Here is a 15956-nt window from a genome sequence, read left to right on the forward strand (position 1 = left end):
ATAAATGATGGAGTAGATGGCCAGCCATAACCTAACCCCACAGCATCTAATGTGAAAGGTGTCCTAAATTCCTTAACTGGAACCAAAATTTGATCCACTAGGCTACTGTATATGCATAATCAAAAAGTGTGTCATGAGTCTAACATGAAGACCATCAATGCTCTGGAAGGGTGTTTGCTCAAGAGAGAATATCCACAGTCTCTAACTTCAAAGAGTCTCTTAAATCCTTATTTAAAGTAGGTGTCTGAGGACAACAGAGGTTTCCTGCATAGCCAAAGGTGTCTCCAGAATTACACACTGGGGGTTGTGTTCACTCTACATGGGACAAAGGCTCCTAAAATAAACAAAGTTAGACATTGGAATTTGTATGATACAAACACTTCTTCTTGCAAGTATCTAAATTACTAATTATCAAGCTAGCCGATACCTATTGGAAGTTTGCTGGATTGTTTTAAGTTTATTTTTTCTTACTCATACTCCCTGATATCTTACATGAGGAATTTCTTTCCTGAGCTGTAAATCTTGAAAATGGATGGGCAGTGTTTCTCTCGATGAAGATGTATTTTTACAGCTCTTAACTCTTTACCTGAAATACACAACATTTTTTTTTTTATTACTGCTGAAAATACAGACAGATTTGTTTAGTGCCATTCATTGTGTACATACCAAATGTACTGGGTATTTAATAAAAGGCTCACTATACATGGAAGTCCTTCCACCGTTCAGGTGTATTTAAGAAAAGGACATACATCAGAAGCATATGGGGAAAAATATACCTCTGCCCATAAGTATAGGTCAGAATGAGGGCAGTGTAAAAGTTCAAAAAAACTTCCAGCTTCCCTGTTACATTCCATTCTGTTTATGTACCTTGTAATTCTTAAAAACAGTGGTTCACAAAATACGGCTTTCAACGGATCACAGTAAACCATCAGAAATCAGTGATTAACTGCTACAGTGTCATAACTTGGCAATGTGGTACTTTAGAGTGGTATGTCTGCTATTTAGGCAGAATATCTACAGTCCCACCAACCTATAAGCCAGCTATGGAGTCTAATAAAAAGGATCAACAATGTTGCCAGCTTTACTAATTTTGTCAGGAGTTTTAGAATACTCGCTATTTTTTCTTAAAGCCTCAGCTCTCAGAAACATGGGCTTATATGCACTTCCAGGGTTTATTTAAATAAAAATTCAAATCCTTGTGGCTGTTGAAAAAAGACTTAAGATGTGTCTGCTAAAAAAAAAAACCTCTTTAAGGTGCATCTGCTAAAAGTAAGAAGTCTGCAGCCCATCAAGTAAATTAAAAGAATCCAAATCTAACAAATCAGAATTTTAAAACTTTTCTCACTGTTTTTGGGCCCTGATACAGTTTTGGAATATTTGAGATTGTCAGTGTACATGAGTGATGTCAATTCACTTTAGGAAGTAATTTATTCAATTGATTGCTCTAACTGAAAAGTACTGTACTTTGAAATCACTTAAAAAAACAAGACACCTTGCGAGAGAACAAAATCATGACAGCCAAGAATGAAGAATAGGCCTGGTAAAAAGAAGGACTGGGAAAATTCACTTGAAAGTTTTCACCAGTACACTTTACATGCCTAATTGCAATTATTTGTGGGAGAAAAAGAAAACCCCTAATTCTCCAGTTCACATCACCCCCCTAAGCATGTCACATACCATTCCATGGAAGAGAAATTGGTTTGCTCAAAGTGAGAAATTTTCAGCAGCATGTAAGGATGGAGATATATGTGAATACATATCCAGAGTGATCCGATTGCAGAATGGTCTCTGTCCCTTGGGTTTTGTGTCATGGAAATATGCTGCCCTCAAAGCCTTGTAGAGATTTGGGTAGTGTTTAATTGGGGTAAAGCCGGTGGTGCCTAGATGGGCAGCAGTAACAGGAATAACAGTCCATGATGAAGCTGACTTGCAATGAAATACAAGTTTGGCGTGAAAATTCAAAAAGGGAACTTTGAGACAAAGATAGTTTCTGGGACTAAGGCACTGCAGACATACACATGTGCCAGGCTTCATTGAAAAACAGAAGGATGTGATAAACTTCCTTAAAAATTGTGGGTGGATTCATCTGTACAACATAGACACCTCTATCTGAGCTAGTCAACGAGTTCCTTCTCCAGTCAGTGGACTACTCTTCTAGGGTGTGAAAAATTCCCTCTTGAAATAGACATCCGAAATAGGCCAGATGAGCTGGGACCTAAAAATGTCTATTCCTTTCCACTGACTGTAAAGGGGAGGCTTAGGTGGTGAGCAGATGTAGGTATCTGCAGTAGAAGTGTCCAAATTTAGATGGGATGACTCCCATACAGCACGTCTATATATCTCAGATCTCTTCAAGGCTACAAGTGCAACCAGAGGCATGAATAGCATGTGTCTAAAAGAAACCTTTGTCAAAACATTATGCAGAAACACTTTCTGGAGTAAAGGGCTGTTAAACAATGAAGTGTATTGGGGTCATTCTATGCTTGTTATTACAAAGAGGGATCCAAGGTGTAGTAATACCACTGTAAACTTGAAGCATGACATCACTTTAATTGAGAGATTGGATAGCCTATAATATCTGCGTGTACTCAGCTCACTGTGGGGTAGGACTGAGCTACCCGCCATCCCTGCAGTGGACTCTACCTATTGTAAATCCACATATTAATTTACCCTTATGATACCTTGCTTGTGCTGCCCTGCTATCAAAGATTTCCCTCAGGGCAATGCCCATACAAATGTGGTGCCTTTTCATTGTATTTAAGGCTTAGATGATAATGATGATGATGAAGAAGATGATGATAATGATGTTTATTATTATTACCACTACTACTTTATTGCTACTAACACTGCTGCTAGCACTTTATCAAGAACTGGGAATTCCCATGTGTTAGGCACCGCACACATACACTCGAAGAGGTGGCTCCTGCCACAAAGAATTTTCTGGAGGGAAGGGAGAGTTTAGTTTGTATTCATTGCCAAAAATAGTCCACAGGACAGCTAAAACCCATAAATCCTATTTTCAAAGGTAAAGATGGTGTCTACAGCTGGTCTGGTGGTAAAATCCCCTTTTCTGAGTATGCCAGTGAGGAAATCGGATCATGGCTATACTTCAGATGGGAAGCAAAAACTTTCTGGAAAACAAGACAGATAAAGAAAACAAACCCCTCCTACCCTGCAAGCCTAAAACTACAACTCTTCTTCTTCTGTCTCCCAATGAAATCTATCAGTGAAGAAAGGCTGGTGAGGTGGCAGAAGCACGCTCACCAGTTGACTAGTCTGTTAGATACACATCTCCTTCCTATTTTCTGAGCTAAAGAGAAGAAAGCCAACGCCACAGGGCACCTGAGGAAACTGCAGAGGTTCACAGGCAGTGGCTCCTCAGCCACTGGTACTGATGTCCAGGCACTTGAAGCACTTGATGCACAGTGGTCAGGAGGTGGCTCTCTGCTGATGAGAGGAGGGTGGGGAAGAGCATAACCCTATAAGTCACTTCAACTTTGACCTGGTCAGTCACAATGTGGGGACTTGAGCTGAAAAGGTATACCCTGTGATGATGGAATAAGCATAAAAAAAAAAGTATATGTGAATCTTTGAAAAGAGAAAAAAACTTTAATGGTTGTGAGCTAGTCACAACAGCAGAGGCTGGCTGTAAAGGACATTGCACCCGGTGTGTGGGGCTGGCGGGGCCCAGGACAGGGCACCTCTCTACTGGCCTGGTTACTGTTGACTAGCCACTGATGCTTTGTCCCATGTGATGGCTTCTCTGTTTCTTTCCTGCACATTCCCCACTCCAGTTCTCCCTGCATAGTGGGAATTCCCAGCTGTCTAACCAGATTCAGCCTTATTAAAGGTCTGCAGGATAATTCAATGGAACAAAGAAGAAACAAACTAAATTCTTAGCTTTTGAATGTAGCCCTTTCTATGGACTTACATCCAAGGATTTTTTCTACCATGTGAAATAATTGCAAGGACAAGACGTCATTGTTTTCCAGAGTCCTCATTTATGATGTTAGTTAAGGTCGTGCAAAAAAATCATGACTTCAGCAAAGAAACAGGAGATAGAAGCCTCAGTTCCTTGTTCGTAATTTCAGGTTTGGCAGTCCACAAAACTGTAACTACTCACATTAATGTCTGAGGCACCTTAATTTGTCCACATCACTGAAACCAGTCTGAATGTTGTCTCCTGTTCTAGCTCAGCCATTATTCTTAGTTTACTGCAGACATAAAGTGTAGATGGCTGAGCTAGTCACTACAGGCTCTAAATAGTCAATGGAAAGAAACAGACACTTTTAGGGTGCAACTAATCTAATCTATTTTATATGTATACTTTACAATGAGCTGCTTTTACACTCTAGGCAACTGCATTTAGATACCTAAGAACAACTCAAAGATATCAAAATGAGATGAGGAAAAAATCACAGAAGAAATGAAACAGCAATCACATTTCTATATAAGCTCAAATCAGAAGACACACTGTCCTAGAAATAAAAATCTTTGACTACATGCATAGAATATTTCAGATTATGGAAAGAAAAAGAATAAAGGCTTTGTAATAGTCTTAATGATTTCCAGATTAAGTTCCTTCCAACCTGGAAATACGGATTTCCTGTCCAGCCTTGTGGTGGAGCACTCAAGTTCATTGTACCTGAATTTATCAGTTTATGCTAAAGCAAAAGCAAATTGTATTTGCTTTTTCTGCCTTATCCAATAGATGAAATTAATTTTAAGACTAGGACTGGAGTTGAGTCTGCTACTCAAATTTAGATGGACAAGAGCTTCTGAGGACCTGTCTCTCTCCATTTACTGGGTAAGAACATGGCACATACTTTAGAAAGATGGCTTCACTGGGTGCGTAAGTATAAGTTAAAGCATTAATGCCAAGCAGACAGGATTTCCAGTCAGACACATCACGTAAGTGTGTTTTGAACTGGTGCCATCAGTCATGCGATGAGTCTGGGAAAGCACTGGCCCTTTGGGAAAGTACAGGTATCCTACTTCCCTGGGACACCCTGACCCTATTCATGTGTGGCCTCTCCCATATCCCATCAAGGCATGACCCTATGAAAACCACTGCAGCCATCACATTTTTTGAGTCATTTACATTTTTGTATAAGCATGTTTCATACAGCATGTCCTAGAAGGCAAACCACACAAATATAATGCAAAGAGACAAGCAATCTGTTGGAGTAGTGTAGCTGTTTCGTGACAATGATCGCTGATAACTCAGGCTCTGTGCAAAAGTAGTTCCACAGATCTTGAGAGGATATGTATCAAATGCTTAAAAGGAGGCACTTCCTCCACATTTCTATGACTCTGAGTCCCTTGCTTGACTTTAGGAAATCCATGACCTGCCTCAGTTAATTAACTTCCTGCATTCCCTGAGGAATTGCTGCTCTCAGGTCTAAGCAGCACGGGTATCTGCCTAGATAATAAACAGTCCCTTCGTGGGGTACTATTCTTCTCCTCCTTTTATTTCATATTTCCTTTCCCCTCCCAATGGTTCCTTCTCTTTCTTCTCTTTGTTCATTTTCTTGCACCTCCCAAGATCCCACAGGGAGAAGAGACACCGAGTGAGAGATCTCTGCGCCAATTCCAGTGGGGAACTAGACAGAGGGAGAAGACAGTCTTAATGGGTCGGATGAGAGAGCTCCAAGTGGGAAATAAGACATGGGGTAGCACAGAGAGGGCAACAGGGAAGAGAGACTGGAAGGAAGAGAATAGAGACGAAAGGAAAGACAATCAGGGAGAGAGATTTAGGAAAGGGACGAAGTGAGAGAGAAATTAACTGGAAACGGATCTGAAAGTACTGTGAAGGAAAGACAGAAAGGAAGATAAGTGTTAAATAAGGGACAAAAAGGACAGAACCTGAGAAAAATATATTAAGGATGTTTCTGTGAGTGCTGCATTTTGTCTGGTAGGAATCATGGACCCAAATAGCCACGCAAAAGATGAGGAAAAGCTGGCTGGTTATTCAGTATAATTTTTCAGGGTGAGAGAATAGGTGAGGCATAGTTTTGTGGGGAGGAGTCTGGTGATTGGATGCTTTATGTGGAGTAGGATAATACACTGACTGTATTTCATGTGTATTTACAATCTTGCCGCTAGATTTTTGAATATTTTTACATACATTAATGTGTGTGATGTGGCTGTGGAGTTCATAGTTTTATACTAAAGGTGTGCATTGACCAAAACATGTGAAAACATCAATGCTGGTAGAAAAGCTGAGCAGAGAAAGCTGCCTTGTCATGTCTGTTGAGCACTCTGCACAGGTGAAAGCAGAAGGTGGCATAGCACTGGCAGCTTAATTGTAATTTGGCTACGGCTTGTCTACATGTGGAAATTTTCAGTACTAGCTTTCCAGATGACAAGTTTGGGCTTAATGTTTTGCACCATGAGTAATTCAGTTTAGTCCATTTTGGAGGCAGATTAAAATAAATCACACAAAGGCAGCAGTAGCAGAGAATAATTCACTTATAGAGTGAGGTGAGGGAAGTGCGTGAGTGAAAAACAACTGCTTTGCTTTAAAAATCCACCCTCAATCTGATTTTATAATAGCTTCCCTGTGTAGAGAAGCCTTTAGTTCTCCTGTAGTGCTAGGAGCCCCCATCAGGACTTACACACTAAGCAAGTCATTGCTACGGAGGCTGAGTTGCATAAAACTTCAAGCAAGCTGTGAGCCTTGCAAGGCGCTCCACTCATCTTCAATTTGAGGAAAATACCACAGGGTTATTTCTTTCTTCATTTTTGTTTCAAATGCTTTAATCTGCCCCAAGATCCCCTGCCACTTGCATTTCACAGCAAGCCAGGGGGAGGATCCCTGGGCCTTTCTCTTGCATTATTTTGTGCATCTCCCCACAGCCTCCTCGTGTTGGTTTGGCTGGAAAAAGGTCTGAGTGGGTGTAACAATGGATTGCTGCCCTAAATCATACCGAGCAGAAGCCCTTACCTCTGGGCTGGAATAATGCGAGGGCTTGCTGCCGTCACTTTCACTGGAGCTGCTTTCACTCTCCGAGTCAGACTCTGAGCTGGTCTCCGATTCACTGGAGCTGCTGCTGCTCGACCCCTTGCTGGAGAGTCCTGGGGCTCTGGTGTTGGACTGCGGCACCACCAGGCTGACAGCCCCACATACAGCCCACCAGGGAGGGGAGAGGGAAGAGAAGAAAACAAGAACACAAAATACCCGCATGTTAAAACCATGGTGTTTTAGGGAGCATACCTATCTGAATGCCTGTGAGCTTGTCTCTGCTGCTAGCAAATGGTGAAGTTCAACATTACATTATTATAACTGAGGCGAAAATATGGGGTTACCCTCATAGTCATTTAAAACCATAGCCTTTGCCATCTCTTCTTCATCTGAAGGAGGGTCAAGTTTTCACTTCAGCTTGTTTCTTTTCTCATTCAACAGACATTTTAGGTTATATTAAAAATATCAAATGTTAAAAAACAGAGTACAGAAAGCAGTCTTACACTGTCTAATGAACACTCTGCACAGAGGTGAAAGCAAGAGATGGAAAAGGTGAACGGTTAAGAAACGGAGTTGAACTCCACAGTACCAGTCATTTATAAATAGTAATAGCAATAACGATGATAATAACAATAATAAGACATCCTCACTGGAGCTTCCAACCCCCATCTTTTGTTCTGCACACTTCTTCGCCTACCCATAAATGATGTGGTTACCTGTACATACCATCTTGATATTGACAGCCGCAAGATTTAAGACTCTGATCCTGCAAAAACTTGAAAAGCTCAGACCTGTGTTTTTGCATGTCAGCAGTGTGGTGCTGTCAGCAGAGCTACTTGCCTTCTTAAAAGTTATGTTTGCATGCAAAATGTTTGTATTATCAGGCCTGACAGGAGAAGAAATGTGTACTTTCCTGAAATAGTTGACCATGCATATTAAAAATATCATAGTCATAAAGACTTGAGTGTGAAATGTCCTGTTAAGTCATCCAGCTTATTCCCCAGGCAATGGAAGATTGTTCCCTATAGCAGGGTGCATTTTCTAGTGAGTTGTCCAATTTGATTTTAAATGACTTGAATACAGCTTTTACTTTTACCCCTGGGAAACTTTTCTGCAAAGTAACCCAAATTCCACTGTCAGAAATTTCTTCCTACATTCAACATGAAGTTGCCCCTTTTAAATTTATTGTTGTTACTTATTATTTCATCCTATTCCTAATAGTTACTATGATAAATTATCATCCTCCCTTTTTGCTTTCACATATTTGCAGACTGTTTTCCTGCCCTACTTCAGTCATCTTTCAGACAAGGCCTTACACATTTACTTCTTCTGATCTTTCTTCATAAGTCATTATCTCCAGGGATATGGGATCATTTTTATGGCTCTTTTCTGAACTCATTCCAATTTGTCTATATCTCTCTGATAACAGGATGCCCAAAACAGAGTGCAGCATTATAGATGGGTTCTCACTAGAGCAGTACAATGAAGGGCTATTACCTTCCTGCTCCTTGATGCGTTGCTTCTGTAAACATATACCGAGCTGTGATGGAATATATAGTCCATTAACACTCCTACATCTCTTTCAACACTGCTTTCTCCAGAATTCCTCTACTGATAGCTACATTTTAGATTATTTGCTTCCAGAGAGAATAGCTTGCTTTTTTTCTTCATACCAGATCTCATTTTCTTCTTTACAGCACATGCTTCTAGCTCCTTTTGATTTATTTCTCTGCCCTCAGAGGTGTCTGCAGCAACTTCTAATTTAGTATCAAATGCAAACTTAATTAAATGGTTATTCACTTCCTTTTCCAGATCATTAATGAGACTGTTAAATAAACCCCACATGAAACACACCGATACCCTAATAACCATCTCATCCCAATTCCATTCACCGTGTTTATCATCACCCTTGTTTATGCTCCATCAATCCAATATTGTAGCTAATGCAATGTGATCTTGGAGTTACATTTTGTGACAAATAATATCTAATAATTAATTACAGTTCTGCTATGTTGCAACTAATGAATTGTATTTACCTGTTAATGGTGCATTTCATTCTGGAAAACTGGTACCTGACACTTGACACGAGCAACATATGACAGGCAATTTCTGGAGCTTTGAAAAGAGGCCATGCCATCAGAGATGCAGTTTCAGCCCCACAACTCCTCATGGCTGTGCACTTCCTGGCACTATCCCTACCTCCCCTAACATATGTCAACCTCTCCCCATCGGAACACCTGTTTTACACAAGCCAGTACTCCCACCTCATTACCTTTGCTTATTGCAAATAAAAAATTGCCTTTTGCAAGGTATTGGCACAGCTGTCCATGGCTTTCTTGCTCCAGAGAGTTTGTGGTTGCTTGGGGAACTGTGCTGCTGTTGGGGAGCTTTCTGCACCCTTTGAGGCACAATGGGGCCAGGCAGTGCAGAAAACCTCACCTGTGATCTCACCTTACTATGTAAAGCAAGTAAAATAAATAGGAGAGGGAGGAACTGACATCCATTTATCTTTGTAGCCTTTATTTCCATTTTTGTAGCCATCAGGCTGTAGAGAGAAGCAACAGTAAAAGCTCATGCTCCGGCAGAATGGCTCAGTACTACATGCATGTTTGCAGAAGTGCCTGCCAACTATTGGAGGCAAGAGGTCTGCCATCATGCACAGGCATTAAATGTACCATTTACAAGGAATGCCTTTAAAAACTCACTTGCTGCTATTTTTGTTGTTATTCATGATGTCTCTTTGTCTAGCCAGGTAGCTGTGGTAAATACAAGATTTTCAGGCAGCTTTTTGTATAACAACATTAAGGCGCAGAGGTGCCTGAAACAGAAACAGCTTATAAGCTTGTAAAAATTTTCCTTCCCAGAGAAGGAAAATTAATGTTTTGTGCACTGCTTTGGGACAATGCAGTTTTCCACTTGTTTAGGTTGCCCAGTAAACTCTAGATATAAGTTGCTCACTTACATTAACAGATTGCAGTCCATCCCTTGCTAATAAAATAGTAAGAGATATAGAAAGGCCATTGTGAGTAGGTTTTCTGGTTTTGATTTTTTTCTTCTCTTTTTTTCTTAAGGGAATATGAAAAGGTAACTGCCTTCTCTGACAGTGTAGCTTAGGGAATGCTTTTGACAGTGCCCAGCTCTGATGGATTTCTAGTCCTCTCCACAACAGCATAGTGACTGTTGCCTGAAAAGTTCTTCAACATCACAAAACATCTGCACATTTATGTCCTGCCCTTAGTGACTGTGGTTTTAATTTTTAAACCATCATTTTTGTTTGGCATTGACTGAAGTTTTCAGAATTGCTATATAGGGGATGAGGGAGAACCCCCAACCCCCCCCAGTAATATTTCTTTCCTGTTATGACATGAAATGTTTTTCTAGGCTGCTGAATAGAAATTGTTACTACAGCCACAGATATAAAATATAACTGTTGGACCCTTCACAAACATCTGGAAATCTATGTTTGCTGCTCTAATGGTAGACAATATACTACAAAAATTTAACATTATAATATTTTCCCATGTATGCTGATACTGTTGAAATCTCCTGTCCCCCTTCTACCTTTTCCGTTTTTAAATATAGCATATTCTTATAAAGATCCTCATTATATTATGGTGATCAAGGTGGAGTGAGTTATGTGTTTCTTCATGCATTCTTGTTAAAAACACAACCATTATTTTAAATTGGTACCTTCCATTTTGGGCTGTTCTTTCTAAAGTATGTAAGCAAGATCATGCAGTCAAAATAAAAGACCAATTTACATTTTAATGACTGTGGCACATAACATTCATGCATATTTTGCTACTGGCTTATGCCCCAGAATTAATTACTACATCATAGAAATGATATTTTTATTTTAAGCAATTAAAAAACAATTTGGGTAAGAACCACTTTTCTTTAAAGCCCTTGATCAGAACATACACTCTCTGACTCAAAAGAGAGAGTGAGTACCTTGTAAAGTTGCCAGAAGTTCAGTAATGAGATCACTTAACCCACATACCATCTGAAGTTTCTGATCAGGTATGTCCCACCATCCTGAATACATGGGACTTGGGCACCCAAACACCATGCAAGTCTCCAACAACCTATTATTTTCCTGCAGTGCCTAGTGGACAAGTCACCCTTCGCTGAAAAACTACTAGATACCTTGCAGCCTTAATTTTTCTCAGATGTGCAGGTTCAGAAACACAGTGATTTGGAGACAACAATACCTCTTCCCTGCTCAAATCTGTGATCCAACAGTAATCTGACAACAATCAAACAGTAAATCTGACCTAATCTGTGATCCAAGTTGAGAGGTTGGAGCGATCTCAATCCCTGAAGAAGACTGAGAGGTTAGTTGTGGTGTGACCAGTTATTAGCTCCATCAGACTGCACGGCCACGGCCACCCTTTGAACGTCACCATGGCGGTGTAAACACTTGCGCAGGAAGGAGCAGCCATGTGCTATTCAGTCAGTGGAGACAGATTCCCAAATCAGATTGCCTCAGCGGCCCTCAGGAGACCTCTTGAGGTTAATCACGCTGGATCTGGGTACTACTCTATGCTTTATATTAATCTGCTGCTTACAGCTTCACTACTTTCCATGATAATAAATCATGAGGTTCAGCACCGGCCACAAGAAGTTCCTGGGCAGCTAGGCATATGCTGCATTGCAGGAATTCAGTCTCAGCATGTCAAAGACAGACAACATGGATGCCTGATCAAGGTACAAGTGAAACAGATGCAGTTCTTTACCAAACTGCAAGCATTTGGTAACAATAATTAATGAATTTAAAAGAGAAAAATCCCTGCTGTGCTGAAGAATTTGTGATCCCACATCTTTATTGCATTACAGTACGAAGGCACTTTATACCTACTTTACACATGTGTGAATGATGATCAAGACTGCAAAGCAAGGTTGAATCAGGCCTTGAAGAAAAGACTGTGACAAGAAAACATATCAGAGTGAGCCTCTGGAAAACTCTTCCAGCAACAACAAAGGCTATGCAAATGCTCATGCTTCATATTTTGGAGTCCAGTCAGTCAGTGTAATTTCACTTTGCAAGAATTGTATTCAGAGACTTCTTATCAAAAAGCTCATTAGCACTATCAGACACTATTGGCTGTATTTGTCTTTGTGTCTGGAGATGGGACAATATTTAGCCAGTGTCATCTGCATAGCTGTGATCATCTAAACTATTTTTCTTCTAAACTGCACCCTGTGGTACCATCCATCAATCACCAAGTGGTCCCGGCTCCCCATCAGAAAGAAGAATGCAACAAGTAGTGCGAAGAGCTGACATGAATAACAGACGACACTGTTGGGGATCACATTGTCAACATCGAGAGGTAAATGTGGAGAAGGTGAACGGAATTTGCAGATGTCACAAACATTTGAGAAAATTCTAAGAAAGGCTGTATGTATGCTTGCAGTATTTAAAATACCTGGTAAATCTATCACCATCTGGAAGACCAAGGCCAATTGTGGGAAAACAATACTCTGAAACAGACACCAGTCACTTGGCTGGTATAAACTGTCACGGCTCCATTGACTTCAATTAGGCTACACTGACTGAAATCAAACAGTAAATCTGACCAAGACTCTGAAATGATATTTCAAACTCAGTGATGGAAACATATTCCATGGTTTAAAGCAGCTCCGTTGGCAGAGTCTCTACCTTTTTGTTTCCAGATTAAAGGATCTGAAACACTACTTCCTTCTTCCCTTGAAGCCAACCTGAAACCCAGCAGAAGTCTTGTATGGAAAACTCTTTATCCCTTTGTTGTGAGAAGCAAATTCCACATGGTGCTTCCTCAAAACACAGACTGAGAACATCATGCCAAGATCTGTATAATTATCTCTGCTGAGTAGCACTGAAGATTCTGCATGTGTCCCATGCACACAGCAGGGAATTTCTATGGTGGTAATTGTGAGTGAATCACAGAGGCAACGGAAATGCCCACTTCTCACTGTTGCCCCTGTGTATTTTTCAAATTCTGTTTCAGTGAAGACATCTGAAGGATGCTTACCACAGGGGTCTATCTGGTCTTGCAGATCAGGCCATCCCAATGTCGTAACAGAACATATGGGACTATTTTCTGCAACTGTAGAATGCCAAGAAATAGCACCATCAGGACAGCCTACAGAATGAATGTGGACATCATCCATTCATTTCAGGCCAAAATCATGCTGAGAAAAGGGAGATGATACCATAAACTGTAGAATATGCACCTGCTTGAGGACAGCCAGATACTTTCATAGTTTAAAACAAGAAGGCTGGTTCTGTACTTAACATACAAACATGAGTATAAGGAGCCTCTGCTCTAATTTTAGCACTGTGATGTCGAATCTGAATGACCAAATCAGTTGACCGGGCTCTGGGCACCATCCTAGTCCCCCGTACACGGGGATGACTGAATTTGCCTACATTCAGTGTGTTAGGAGATGTCCTTCTTCATTCTTTAAAAAGCACTTGGATCTGAACACAGTTCTGAACACAGTACAGAAGCAACACAAATTTATGGTTTTGTACCTTTGCTAACCGAGAGCATGAAACCAATTAACTGTCTGAGTTCTTTACAGTTACTGATTGTCAAAACCTATCGTTCACCAACAAAAAAAGCAGCTAGCCCTGCCACAGTCGGCTGTTTGGGCCTGAACGCAAAAAAATGAGGCTGGGCACTTCCTTTCCTCCAGGTAAACGATTTCCCAGGAGTCTGTTAATACCTTTAGGAAACAGAGAAATGTTTTCATACCTCATTCCTATAATGGATGAGGTATGAAATGGGAGTCCTGATGAGTGAGAGTCCTGGAGGTTGTTTGGCTTGTCACAATATATAATGCTTCTGTGAAAGCACCGCATTACCTTAGCCGCACCACCTTTGCACAGCACAACTAATAAAGCACAGCTGCCAAGAACAGAGTTCATAGCCTCCACCTATATTTTAACACTGTCCTTGGGAGCTGCTTAAATAGTTTGTGCTGACAAGACTACAAGTATCATCTGATAATGCAAACCTAAGGTAAATCGGGTCTCTTCAGAGAGTCAGGGGTGCCCTGTGTGATTGCAGCTTAATTGCCAGAATAGTCACCAAAGAAAAACAAATTGATAGGAAAGGCTGATTACACAAACAAGGTATGAGGCTCATGTACACACACATACAAAAAACCCTCAACAAAATTCGGTCTGGCAAAAGGGTATCTGCTTAAGGCCTGGCTGGTACTGGAAGCAGCAGAATCTTAGCTCCCACCTTGAAGGAATATGGTAGAAAAGAGAAAATTGCTGAAAAAACCCCTGGCTAAAAAAACCCTCCTAAAATAAAATGCTAGATAACAATTAATAGTGACACCTCTGTATAAACAGCTCAATCAGGAGGAGCGTGTGCTGGGGTATCTGAGATGAAAGGGTCCAATAGACCTGGAGCAGAATTAGCATGGGGATGAAGTGATTAGTCAGCAGGATGACAGCTGTGCTAGGAGCCTGGTGCCAGATTCCAGTGTATGCTTTCCACTGCTGCCAAGTGTTTGCTTGTCGCTCCAGATAAATGGAGCATCAGCAGTGTTTTATTTGACCTGCTCACAAGAAAAATAAAGCAACTCTGACTTCCTCCGTGTGTTTGTCGTTGACCTTGCATCAGCTGAATATGAGCAGAGATTCCCTGGTCCAGAAAAGTTAACCCTTTAGTAGAAGAGGAGTGAGAGAGTCTTTTTACCTTGGTAGTATAATTAATCTCTTAATGGCTCGAAGTCCAGTGACTTAAAAAGTGACAAGCACAACCTATGTGTCCTATACTGTTCTTGGAACGTGCCCTTGGACCAAGGGCCTGGAGAATGATGAACAGCTTTAAGAATAGTCTGTGAACAGCCACCCTCCTGCTTCCAGTATGAATTCAGGAAACAATTTCTACAGGGTCTTTTTTTTTTTTGTGTGTGTGTGTGTGTGTGGCAGGGGGTGGGGCAGAAATAAACTGTAAGTGGATGAAGTTGTTGAGAAGATTCAGTCAGACAACACTGCTTTTGATTTTCTCCTGAAACCAAGGCAATGACTTTTGTGTGTTTTCCTTCATATGTATCCCAGAAGTTTTATTTTTCTCTCGTTTCTTCATCAGTTTGGTCATGTTAGGAACATTCTGTCCAAGATCCTCTCCACTGTCTGGTCGAGGTCAGCTTCTGCTGCTGGAGGGAAATCAGACACAGTGTCTTTGAATTACATGTCTGAAAGGGAATGTAGAACACACAGTTTCTTGACCTTTAATGCCCTCGATGTGTGAAGGTTCTCCTTCATAGTGGCTAAAAGTGACAACCATATTCTGGAAGCAGCGTTACTTAAAGGACTCTCTTGGAAGATATTCCCTTTCCTCTTCTCCTCTAGGAATCTAGCCCTCACATCAGATCAAAAGGCCGAGGCAAGGGGTAAGAAACCCAGACAGACTTTGCAAGAAGGAAAAAAGACTCCTTTGAGCACTTGTAGATATATGGTACTAATGGCTGAGACTGTGGTCAGGCATAGTTTTTCCATATTCAGTAATACTGAAGCTTTGGATGTCTTTCTGGCACTCATTAATTGCTTCTAATAACCAAGTGCGTTCTTCTGGACACTGCTACTTTCCAATCTTTCCTCTTTTCCGCCTGTGCCTGTGTCTCCTCCCCTCCTCACTTTGAGGAAGTTCCTATCCTGGCAGCACCAGGAGTTGCTGCATACAATTGCCGGTGGTCTCTAGAGAGCATGAGTTCATTTGCCCAAGGCAGGTGAGATTACTTAGGTTCACTGAAGAAGGTAAATATCACTAGAGATGAGCTTTGTTCCACTTCCCATTACATGAGTTAAAAACATGACTGAATTTCATTGGTTTGCCTGAGAAGTCAGATATGGAATAGGAGCTCTGGGCTCAGCTGTCATAAGGTGTCATAAGGGTGGGCTACTGTGAAAGTAAAGATGTCATGAGGCTCTGCGCAAGTTCTTTTTGTTACAGGGAAGCACTCAAGGTGCTGAATCCTACCATCTGAAGAA

At 41.0% G+C, this 15956-nt stretch overlaps 1 protein-coding gene across 1 annotated transcript in view; it reads right to left on the bottom strand.

Moving 5' to 3' along the window:
- Positions 1-7186, bottom strand: part of LOC101913911 (ALF transcription elongation factor 3) — a 43954-nt gene extending 36768 nt beyond the window's left edge. Inside the window, exon 1 of the mRNA XM_027785055.2 lies at positions 6947-7186. Within this exon, the coding sequence (XP_027640856.2) occupies positions 6947-7186 (240 nt within the window). The remainder of the gene's footprint in view (positions 1-6946) is intronic.
- Between the last annotated feature and the right edge of the window lie 8770 nt (positions 7187-15956).

This window comes from Falco peregrinus, chromosome 4 (genome assembly GCF_023634155.1).
Source record: "Falco peregrinus isolate bFalPer1 chromosome 4, bFalPer1.pri, whole genome shotgun sequence".
Taxonomy (NCBI): domain Eukaryota; kingdom Metazoa; phylum Chordata; class Aves; order Falconiformes; family Falconidae; genus Falco; species Falco peregrinus.